We start from the raw sequence: 12,098 nt of genomic DNA on the forward strand, positions 1-12,098 counted from the left end.
CATAGTAACGTTCTGAAAGGACATCGGAGGGGGGGGGAGTTATCGCTCTACGAAGTGCGGAGGATATGAGAACACAGTAAATGTACTGAAAATGTCTATCAAATGGCAAAGAATGACTGGGGGTCTTTGTCGATAAAATGATGTATACTGGAACAGCAGTTTCGTCCTAAGTTTCGGAGCTGAGGAAACATTACGAAATGTCGTTTGTCCAGAATCGAGGACGAAATTACTGTTTCGACAAAGACTTCTTGTTTTTTTTTGTCATGAAGGGCATTTAACAATACATATTCTCTGTTTTTAACCGTCTGTACATCGCAGAGCAAAAACTCTCCATTGTTCCAAAAATGTTCTCAATGGTTTGGTCGGCAGCGGCGTATTTCTTCTGAATTGTGTGGGATTATTGCTCAGCAGGGAGTGGAGAAAGGGTACGTAGGACAACGTATATGAGTTTGGAACTGATCTTGGTAGAGTTAGGCCTTGTTTAGTCCCTCGGCCTTCGGGAAGGAACATTTACGTCGGTGAAGCGATCCGGATGCGACCATGAACGTTTCTTGTTTCTCCGATTTACGATGGAAACTCGTCAAACCTTACCAGGCTCGGTCGGTTTGTAGGCGGGTACGGTGTGGGGTACAGGTTGGAGTGGGGGCCGCTGGATGGCCATGGGCATGGTCGTGATCGTCGAACTCGAGTTTGGGGGTCGATGACGTGCGCTCTTTTGATGGGCTCGTAATCCGGCGAGCTGCGAGTAGGCGCTGTGGCAAACGTTACATCGGTAGGGCTTTTCACCTGACGAAAGAAAGCAAACACAAGAGAGGAAAGGAAAGGGTTAAATAAACATGTTTAATGGTATATTGGTTTAAAAATGAAACTTCGCGAGTTAAAAAAATACTGATGGCCATGAAGTCATGAGTTCCATATCTCATCCTCCCCATCGATACACTATGCAATATTTCAACAATAAATTAATAAACTCACCGGGGCCTTATATGAGTAAACAAAAATGCGTATAGGAGAACCATGTTAGCCATCGTACACGCCATAATTTCATTTCATTTTGTTTATTTCCCCACGTCCATCATTTACAATTATGTTTTGTTCCATACATCTTCGCGCTCGCTGCAATGGTTCACGACTCCATTGTTACACACATTCGGAAAAACCTCCTCGTAATTCCGGAATATGCAGAAGATAGAGGGGGGAGGGGTAATCATTGTTTGACGTGCACATATTTCACAAATTGTTCACGTGTTTAGCGAGAGCAAAGACCGGTTTATTAAGTAAAATAAGATTTGACAAACAAATAAGTACCCGTTCAGATGTAAGGAAGTGCACAGCGAGGTCATTCACTTGCTGTTAACATGGTGGTAGAATGTTGTCAGTGACCGGTTTATTAAGTAAAATAAGATTTGACAAACAAATAAGTACCCGTTCAGATGTAAGGAAGTGCACAGCGAGGTCATTCACTTGCTGTTAACATGGTGGTAGAATGTTGTCAATGACTGATCAAACCCTTATAATTCAGGAATTTCTCTTTTCTGTGAATCTAAAAATGAGGTGTATCTCTTTCTTTTGTTGTTCAGGCCCAATGGTTTCAAATAAATAACAATACTTGGAATCCAGTACACATGCATTACTTGATGCTATGTCTGACAAGCCCCTGGCAGGTTTCCATGAGCAACGTTTGTTAAGAGAGCGTATACAAGATTGAAAAGGTTAGTACTAAATACACACCTTGCGGTACGGTACCGTCTAACAAGATATGCGTTTGCAAGAAAATAACTTCGGTTACAGTGTGCAAAACAGACGCCGAACATGTAAGTTGTCGATTTACCAAGATTTTGTGATATTACACATATTTATACAAAAAATGCATAAAATACTCATAATTGAATAATCATTAAATAAAAGTGTGCGTTTCTTGTTATCATCCTAAATTATTGATGAAATGACAAGAATCGGATCAGTATTTTCAGTGACTTTCAGTGACAAAATCAACTCTCGGCCAATCACATGCAAGGATTTCCGTATCTTATAGCGGCTTGTTAAAGGAATCCCTGATAAATCAATTCGTGAAACGTTCACCAGCATGGTGATCTATTGTGTATACCTTCATACGGAAAGCGAGATCGCAATGGCGGTTTGAGGCTAGCTAGGCTAATTGAATTTGATGCAGAGGTTCAGCAAGTGGTTCCTTGACCTAATATTTTGGGGGGTATCCTAAGTAGAACAAGAGTTAATCTTGTAATATGTCAAACATTGGATGGCGTGTGTCACGAAGGGGTATAGCTTTACACGGATCTGAAGAGAGACATTAAAGAATGAAAAAAATAACGAAGTCGGAAGAGCTTGTGGCGTGTTTTTGGCGGGATAACAGACGAATCTTGAAGAACAGTTTCTTTTCTTGACTCTTGCTCCCATTTTTTATTGTATTCTCAGATTTCTTGGGATACGTTTCTCGCGAGTCAGCCCGTCAATCTGCCACAAGTTGTTGAACCAATGTTGCCGGGGAAAGAACGGATGAAAACCATGTCACTCTTCAAAGCGTTTGTCAATTGACATGCAGCGAACAAACTGGTATGATATGGCCCGCGAGCGCTATGCCCTAGATGTCCCAGATTTCCTTTTATGTTCTTCACTCAACTTGCGTTTCATACACGATCGTCAACCCGCAGAAATCGTGCACGCTTTTTTAATGAAACCCTCCCCAAATTCCATTTTTCTTTGAAAGAAATCCACTCGTGAAACGAAAGAAAAGGGCAAATGCCAGTGTTTTGTCAATTGTGATTATCGCGAGTTGCAATCAAAACAATATCCTTTTCTCTCTTTCTTTTCTCCCCAAACTGTTTTCTCTTTGTGAAAACGTAATATTTCCTTCTCGGCAATTCTATATATTACTCCATTTTGGTGGTCATCCGCGCGACGGGCCCGTTGGCCGCAGGGTGTTGGTATTGTTCGAAGAAGAATAGAGAGTATTATCGGGAGCAACCCATCCGTTACTCATCGCAATGGATAGGGGTACGATAGAGACCCCCTCTCTCCCCTCTCACGTGCATAGGAGAGGGGTAATTGGCCTGGTGAGGGTCACTGTGTGTTTGACCACTCTTTCAGAGTGTCATTTTCTCTTCGATCGGGCCTGGTGAGGGGGTTCTGAATTATCATTTCTGCAATTCTTATTTTTTATTGTACAAAGCAGACGAAATCGGATACAAGTCACGTACACGCATGCACAAAGTACAGTCTCTCAGTTATTGTAGTTTATGACATCATTATCGACTGACACTATTTTGATGTATTTCCTTACTTTTCTTTTGAGAAATTGTTTTCAAAAATAAAGTTTATTAAGACAATCCTTTGGATAACATTCATAAATGTATCAACCACGCGATCCCACAGTCAATCCATATGCCAAACATTATTTTATTATCTATCAAAAAGCCTATGTTTTAATCAAATAAACAAATAAAGATAACAAAGATAAATCGAATTTTCTATTAATACAAATATTAATTCATCTATTTACTAATTTATCTATCTATCTATCTACCTATCAAACTATCAACCCATTAATATTTGTAATGTTACATATACTTTATGGAGAGGTCGATATTATTTCAAAAGCATGACAATTGCAAATGGTTAAGGGTGTCCAAAATGGAAAAAAAAAACAATGGTCTCTGATAAAGGAGCAAAATTAATCTAACCATACGGATCTCATGTCCTCCTCATGAGACGAGGAATGGTTTTGATTTTCTGGGGGGGGGGGGGCTGACCATGACAAAAGTCACAATCAGATTGTTGTTTTTTTCGTTTCTGTAAACGTTTATTTTCTCGGGCGACTCATCCCGACCAAGATCACATAGGCCAGCTCCCCTATACCACCCCCCCCCCAATATATATATATATATACAACTATACATATATATATATATATATATATATGTACATCTACAATCATGTTCACTTTCGCAAATCAAAATCTAACCCTAACAAATTATGATTGAGTAGCATGACGTCACAAAGTAAACAAAATTGATGATGCGGGGGGGCGGTTCGTTGGCGATCGATGCTTCTGTTATCATTCTGTAATGAAATGGAAAAAAAAACAATGACCAGCGGAGAACAATCACTGATATAATAACACCGGTACGGTTTTCGTCACATTTCAATAATAGAATGGAGTAATAAAATAAACTTTAATGGAAAGAAAGGACGGAAAAAACGTGGCGGGTCATTTCCCTGCAATCTGCAAGGGATAAAACGAGAGACGGCGCGAAAAAAAGGAATCAACGGGTTGCACGCCTCTGTCCGCAACAGGTCCGTATTCAAATCGGTCAGTGATAAATGGAAAGCCGTCTGCGTCGGTGCATTTGAGCAACAATATCCCCTCGACACTTTCAACAAGAGAATGCCTAATCGATGTGTATAGGTTTAATAAGTGCCACTCTTTCTCTCCCCCTCTCTCTATCTTGCATTTTCTTGTTCGTTTTGTTCCGATGTCCAGCCTTCCCTTTGCAAGGTCGAATCCGCCCTTGGAGTGTGTGGTATTGTTTTTCGGCGGCAGCTCAGACCGTTGCTTGGCCGGCGCATGCCGTAGAAAATGGACGGAGCTCCCCGCTTTGCATGCAACTTTATCTATGGGGTGCAGCCATTTAAAACCTCGTTAGGCGTTCATTAGTTCCTCTTTAAAGCCAACAGGAGAATGTGATATACTTTCATTTACCCTCTCTTTCTCATTTTTTTTTAATTTAAGATTCATCAATTTGCACACCAGTTGCTGTACGCATGTATTTGCGCCTGAATTTCGCCAATTTGTATTAAAGAAGAGAATTAAAGGCCTATATTTGTCTAGGGATTTTAAGGAGTTATCAAACGCGTGAAGATAAGTAGGCCTAGCGTTAAGGGAGAAGTGAGATTAAGTATAGACGATCAAAATGAGATAACAAAGATGATGTGGAAAGTAATAGAACTCCATAATAAGATACTTTTTGGTTGTCTAAAACATTTCGCGGAGTCAAACGAGATAATGAGAAATATTCAAAGACAGATGGATTATTTATTGTGAACCATCTATAAAATCTGACGATAGTCTACACCATAACAATCAAAGAATTATAAGGTCTATTAGGCCTGTTATAAATAGGCCTATGATAAATCTTTAGTTAGTATGTACTGTTTACATTTTGGCGCGTGGCTACGCAGTCCAAAACATCTTATTCAGCAAGAAAAGGGGGTAATCATGGAAAAGAAGTAAACATATGTTTTCTTTCATGCATGGATGATAGCCTATTATTATTCTCGCAAAATGCAAACTTAAATTATATTGACCGATCAACCAGCCCCATTTTATTAAAGTTATAGACCTCACCCCGGGCCTCACCCATCACAATTCATAATCACAGGAGCAGAATCAATAACGGTATCATAGAATGGAGTACCCCATTGACCTCCTGTGTTCCTAAATAGATGGGAGGACCCCACAAATTACCCCAATGATTAGTTTTCTCTTTAAGATCGTCCAAAATACCCTTCGGCCCATTTTTAAGCTAGGTGTACTTAGGGTTTGCGGGCAGTCGGTAGGAGCTACAGCCGAAGAGCCCCGGGGTTAATACGCGTCGCGTGCAGTAAGAAAACCCGTGTCCAGACCTCTCTGTGGATTACCGCACGCTTGTTGGCATCTTTTTATTTTCTCGTTTTTTCGTAATTCTTTTCTTCACTGAAATTTCTTCCAACATGTTCATGGTCTTCATTTTGCTTTCTCCGGATGGTTCATATTCTATAAATCTGTGTACGTCTTTGCTAAATAATGATAATACACAGCAAAAACTGCGGTGTTAACCGGTGTACATAGAGGACCGCACCAGTCATTTTACACCGGTGTTAAATTGGTGGTGTTAGTTTTACACCTATACGTGTTATTACAACACCTATGGTTGTTACATTTACACTCTTTGGTGTTATGTTCAATCTCTAGGGTGTTATTTTAACTCCTGAGGGTGTGGTCCTCTATATTAACACCGATTGGTGTCAGTTTTAACACCACAGTTTTTACAGTGTAGGGCATTTTAACAATCACAATACGCAGACGCTTTCTATAACGCATGCAGAGAATGTTTTGTCAAAGCAGCCTTTGTCGAAAATCGGTGAATCAAAACTCAAGCGTCGTCTTGGACTCTGGGCAAACGACATATTTGCAATTTTTCGTCCGGTCCGAATCTTAAGACGATGCGCTCTCCCGGTCCACTAACTTTCGACAATGACCTCTACTCTGTCCATTGTGATTTGACGGTCATGATCTATAGACTCTGAATTTGCAGAGAGCGTCTGAGAAATGGATGCTAACATACGCTAACAATAAAATAGCGATCAGAGTATACAATGATAAAAGGAGGAAGCGGGTTTCTGAACAATTTTTTGGATTTCGTTTAAAGGGTATTCCACTTTGAAACGACAATCAATCCATGTACTGCGCGAATTTTGGAAACTATGCAAAAATAGAGAGCACTAAGAGAATAAACAATTACATGCAGGAGGGAGAGAGGGGGGGGGTGGTAGAGGATAGACAAGGATGGGGGTAAAGGGAAGAGATAATGAGAATTACAAAATATATAAAAACAACACTCCCTCCCGCCACTAAATCATGCTTTGTGATTCCGGTGATCAGTAATGTTGAGAAAGGATATGGCCTATACTTTGAGCGAATCACAGTTTGGCTTTTTAGTAGTCTGCGGCCCATATCCTGTTCGCTGAGTGGTTCGTTCGCCCAGTGGTCTGCAACTCATATCTCGTTGCTGATTGGTTCGTTCTGTCTCTTTTATCCAAGTCGCTGATTGGTTCGTTCTGTCTCTCGAATTCCAGTCGCTGATTGGTTCGTTCTGTCTCTCGTGTCCCAGTCGCTGATTGGTTCGTTCTGTCTCTCGTATCCAATTTGCTGATTGGTTTGTTCTGTTCCTGCGCAACCGTCTGATTAGTCCATTCTGTCTGAAGCTTGTATTCCAGCTCCTGATTGGTTCGTTCTGCGTAGAGCTTTTATCACGTGACCCTTCGGAGTTGACACTCTCGATCTCCAGCAATTTCACTCTTTCAACTTCTCTTAGCCAATTTCCCACGCAGGTTTCATATGAACAAATTAACAAAATAATGTCGATATGTTCCTTGCAAAAAAAATGTCGATAAAAGAACACTTCGTGCCTTATTCTTTTTTTTATACGCCGTTCAATAAGCTGGCGGTCAGTCGTCATCTCGACGATGGCCTACTTTCGTTTTGACACTGCCATAAGAAGAGCCCCCAAAATTATGGCAATTTTTAATGCTTGAATTAATCCCAATACACACAGCGCTGCTGCATATTATTTTCTATTATCCTGTAATGTGTGTGTTTTATGCTATGACCCGTGGTAATAATGATGGACAGATATAGTGGGGGTTTTAAGGCTTAGAAGTCGGAGCAGGTCAAAATCTGGAGATTGCCAGGAGTAAAGGACAAATTAATTAGTGATTTTAGGGAGAGATCCAGTCAATAAGGAAGTTCTGAAAAAAAAAACTCGAACGTGTTGATAATATGACACCTGCTAAAGAAAAACGATTGGAATATGGAAACGCTGGGAGTGGCGCTGGAGGGCTGGGCGGCCAGCAACGGGCTGGCGTTCACCCACTCTCCGGTGGAAAGCCCCTCACTTCAAATTCGCAGCTGTCTGATTTTTAGACCGAGATGTAGGTGCCAAAGATGAGGAAGGGGGAGAGAGAGACGAAGGGAGAGTGAGAGTTGGCGAAACAAACCTCGTTCTGATCGCGATCGGGCGTATTCCCCTTACTTTATAGACCGACAATCCGGGCTCAAGGGGATTTTTAAATAGTCATAAACGAGTGATTTTCTCCCCATTATCCTCTCTCGCAATCATAAATTACCAACGGTACATAGGAGAAACTCGCCCCAGGAGTTTCGGGGCATGCGAGAGGCTTGAGAGTACGTTGATCCGACCAATGAATTATCGGATAATGCCTTCTTCTATAATAACTACGTCAAGTGCGCGTTTTACCCCCTTTCCTCTCAATAACTCTTTTCCATTAGATTTCAACTCTCGACATTCTGCGCCTCAAAATTAATTTAGGTTATTCAATATCAACGATGACTCTTCTAACTACAAATTATAAAGTCACAAATAGAACGAAAATTCCGATGATAAAATTAGAAAGCAAAATACAGTAATTTATAAGAAAGGCATAAAAAAAATCACGAATTCACGAATGAACTTTTAGTGGGGCAGTGACGTTCGTAAGTTTCGTCCATTTGAAAAAGAAAGAATGCATATTTTATCTAGCACCTATGGGACAGAGTCACCCCCTGCTCCCGCCGCTCGGAAATTACTGAAAACAAAAGACTTAAAATCGCCGCGCCTGGTTATAAGGTAAAGCTTTTCAAAATGTTTAAAGAGATGAGTATTAAAGTTCAACTTTCCAAACGGTAAAATATTATTCAAAACCCCCAAAAAATTTAAGCATGTCGAGTATATCGTTGGGTCCACTTCAAGTTAAAATTTCCTTGTTTATTGTGGCTAATATTACATTTTGAATACAAGTGATTCTCCACCTGACCATTTTGGTTAGTAAAAGTCAAAGCGATTTTTAAACTTGGCTTTGGCAAAGACGCGTTTGTCTCCGAGTTTGTCTTCTCGCGTTAGACGATAGGCCTATACGATGCATTTGCGAACGATACAAAAATGCGAAGGAAATCACAAACTGAAAGGGAAAATCTTAGAATGAATACAAAAATATTGTATATTACTCACCTGTGTGGAGCCTCGTGTGATTTCTTAGCGTTGAAGACTGGCTAAACCGACGATGACAAAACTTGCACATGAAAGGTTTCTCTAGCGTATGAATGCGCATGTGCGAGCGAAGGTTGCTACGTGAGTTGAAGCCACGCCTACAAACTACACAATGAAGACGGCTTTGAGGAGTGGGTGTGGTCTGCAGATCACTTACGGTGTCTTCTGTACAGGGTGTGGGGTAACAAAAAGGTGTAAAACACGAATAAAATATACATAGATATAGAGGGTATATTTGCCCCCAAGTCAAATTGAACTATAGCAGTAATAACTTGGAAGTCATGGAAATTGTGTATGCATCGTAAAGAGACAAGCAGAATGGGTTTCCCCCCAGAGATTAACTATAATATCAAATTTTACCAATTTTATTTGATTTTACAAATTGTACATTTTTTTATCTATACATAACAAAAATTAGGCATGTCCATTTTTTTCTAAACATTTTGGTGATGTTAACCAATTTTTTTTAGAACGTAATTACAAGATTTTATATAAAATAATTGAATAAATTATATCACCCCTCCCTCTACCCTTTTCTCTTTCTACTTCGCCCACTATCTCCTATAGCTCTCTTATTACCCTCACACTCCCTCTCTCTTTTTTCATTTGCCCCTTTATGTCTGATATATCATTTTCTTCTTAATCTACACAGTCATCCCTTCTTTATGTGCTCTTCGCACTCGAACCCAAGTTTACTTGTTACACCCACTCTTTCCTTCTTTTCTTAAATTTGCCCCTATATTTTTACCTCCTCTTTTTCGTCGTAACCCACATCATGTCTCCTTATCCTCCGCTCTTAACCCATTCTCGTCACCACTGCGGATTGCTGCCCCTCCCGGTGCGAAGTTCACACCCCTACCCTCCCTCTGTACACCCCTCCACCAGCACCATCGATCACCATTAATACCCCCTTTTCTTTGACACAGTACCTGTTGAGATCTTTGTTCGCTGCTCTTGAATCACGGGGCCACAGGGGATGCCTAAAAAGAGGTCAAATGATGACCCGTAGTAGACCAACAACTCCTGATCTGGGGGAATGGTCTAGAAAAAAAAGAGAAAGAAACCGAGAAGAATAAAAGAAGTTAGAAGTAATGAGCTTATGAAAGATTAACATGAACTGTAAAAACCAAACAAAAAAAAGGGTATCACCATTCATTCTATTGTCACGCGATGTGGTACTGGGGCGCTTACCAATCCCAATCCATATAGCGGGAACATATTTTCAAACCGAATTGAAGCAATATTAAACCTCCTTTGAAAATCAAAGTCGGTTTGAATTCATGAGCGATCGCAATTCATAGAAAGGTCTGACACCATTTAGAGGTTCAGTCCAACGTCCACAAAACCTTGAAATCCCGTCGTAATCCCAAATTTTACCACCAATCGTTACAATGCATTTGTACATAATGCTTCAAATATTCCAAAAATCGTGATCTTTACCCCAAATTATATTTTATGACGTATTATACAAGTTTGGATGCTATTCAGACAGTATATGATCTGCTACCTGTCTCCCCACATAACAAATCTTAAGCACATTTAGAATTTCGAGCAGTGAATCAATCGTTATGATTGATTAATTAACACCATGTACCGACACATTGTCCCCAGAAGTTTCATGTTGAATGAATAATACCAGGACGGAGAACCACCTCACCTTAATTGCACGGTAGTATATTTCAGAACCCATTTGGAAGACTTCGAGGTTTTGTTCCTGGTCGTTTCGCGCGCAATTTACGTGTGACATCCAAGTCTGTGTGGCTTCCTCGGACGCGTCGACGAAGTGGACGAGTCTACCTTCATCATCGAAAACCTGGAAAGGGGGAGTATAAATGAAATTAAACAAGATTCTGAAGATGTTCTCAACTTTAGATGTTATTTTACTTTCATGACCAATCTTTGAGAGTGTCAACGAGTACCAACTCGGCACCCTTTAATCTGTAGGGGTTTTTTTTGGAGGGGGAAGAAACGTTAGAAGTAAAATTGAACACCTTACATTCTTGAATTGAATATTTAACCAATGCGTAGAAAGATAGTCTGAACTGCGTTTGATCTTACTGGACTAACGATTGTAGTAATTTTGCCATTATAATGATGACAGGAACTACTATGGTCAAATGGCTCGACCGTCATTCAATATCAAAGTTCAATGGAAGTTATCAGCATGATGGCAAAGTTGCCATAACCGGAAGTGTTCATGAAATTCAGACTCGGACCAACTAAACCAGTCTAAACTAGGACAGCTTATAATTACCTCCCACATGAACCTGTTGTCCCTGTCTGTAGGGATATCCTGCGGCCTGACGATCCGGCCTGAGTAGGGTCCCATCTCTGTACCCTCCTTGATCCAGTCTGTTGAAAAGACCCCCAGGATTACTCCGGGTAGGGACGACGGGCACAGGGTAACTTGAGGGGGCATCGGTAGACCTGACGTCAAAAAATGAAAGATGGTTCCATATTGGTATGATTGATCAAACAAAGTAAATTGATGCAATTTTTTAACGTTATATTGAAAGCATTCGTTTTAAAGACCCCTTCACGGACCAGAGTGATATATACCAGTCATTATACGATGTAAATTACTCATCAAAAAATTTCTCCTGAATTCTTATTGATTCAATCTAATATTTGTGAACTTCATACTTATCCACGGTAGTATTGATTATTTTTTAAAGTCAATATTTAATTTTGTATATAGTGTAAATACATTTGTGTTACAGTGTTTATATCTATATAATTTTATAAAATTTTGCTGATTATTTTACTCTATTTGTATCATATTACCCTTGTATAAAGTTTTGATAGGGGGTCTGCATTTTACAAGCTCTGCTTTTTAGTAGGCCCCTCCACTTTTTTAATTTCATTGCTACGTTTCAATCCTGCATATGTTATGCATTTTTTTTTCATTGTAAACATGATTACGAAATGTACTTTGATGATTGTGGAATATGAATATATCAATAAATAAATAAATACCACTCGGCTTCCGGCGTGGTTTTCAAGATTCCCTCGAACCGGCGTAATGAGAGTCCAAACTCGACAAACTTAGGGACGGCTAAACTGACATTATTGATCGATATTTTTTTATTAGATACCAAATGAAGATGAAATGCTTGCATCAAATAAAGTTGTGACTATAATGACAGAGATGATAACGTAGATGGCGACGACGAGTGTTATACGTTCAAATTGTGTGAAATATTTTCTTAAACCCCTGAACCCCCGTGATGCTAAAGTTATAGGCAGATGCGAAAATTATAGCTCCTGGGCCTA

General features: G+C 40.0%; 1 protein-coding gene across 1 annotated transcript in view; it reads right to left on the reverse strand.

The window, feature by feature from the left end:
* Positions 1-209: 209 nt before the first annotated feature.
* LOC121429335 (PR domain zinc finger protein 12-like) overlaps positions 210-12,098 on the reverse strand; it is a 31,616-nt gene continuing 19,727 nt past the window's right edge. The window contains exons 2-6 of the mRNA XM_041626342.1: positions 11,080-11,252; positions 10,483-10,638; positions 9,755-9,866; positions 8,787-8,990; positions 210-786 (exon numbers count right to left, since the gene is read on the reverse strand). Of these exons, the coding sequence (XP_041482276.1) occupies positions 581-786; positions 8,787-8,990; positions 9,755-9,866; positions 10,483-10,638; positions 11,080-11,252 (851 nt within the window). The 3' untranslated portion in view covers positions 210-580. The remainder of the gene's footprint in view (positions 787-8,786; positions 8,991-9,754; positions 9,867-10,482; positions 10,639-11,079; positions 11,253-12,098) is intronic.

Source organism: Lytechinus variegatus, chromosome 15 (assembly GCF_018143015.1).
Source record: "Lytechinus variegatus isolate NC3 chromosome 15, Lvar_3.0, whole genome shotgun sequence".
Classification (NCBI taxonomy): domain Eukaryota; kingdom Metazoa; phylum Echinodermata; class Echinoidea; order Temnopleuroida; family Toxopneustidae; genus Lytechinus; species Lytechinus variegatus.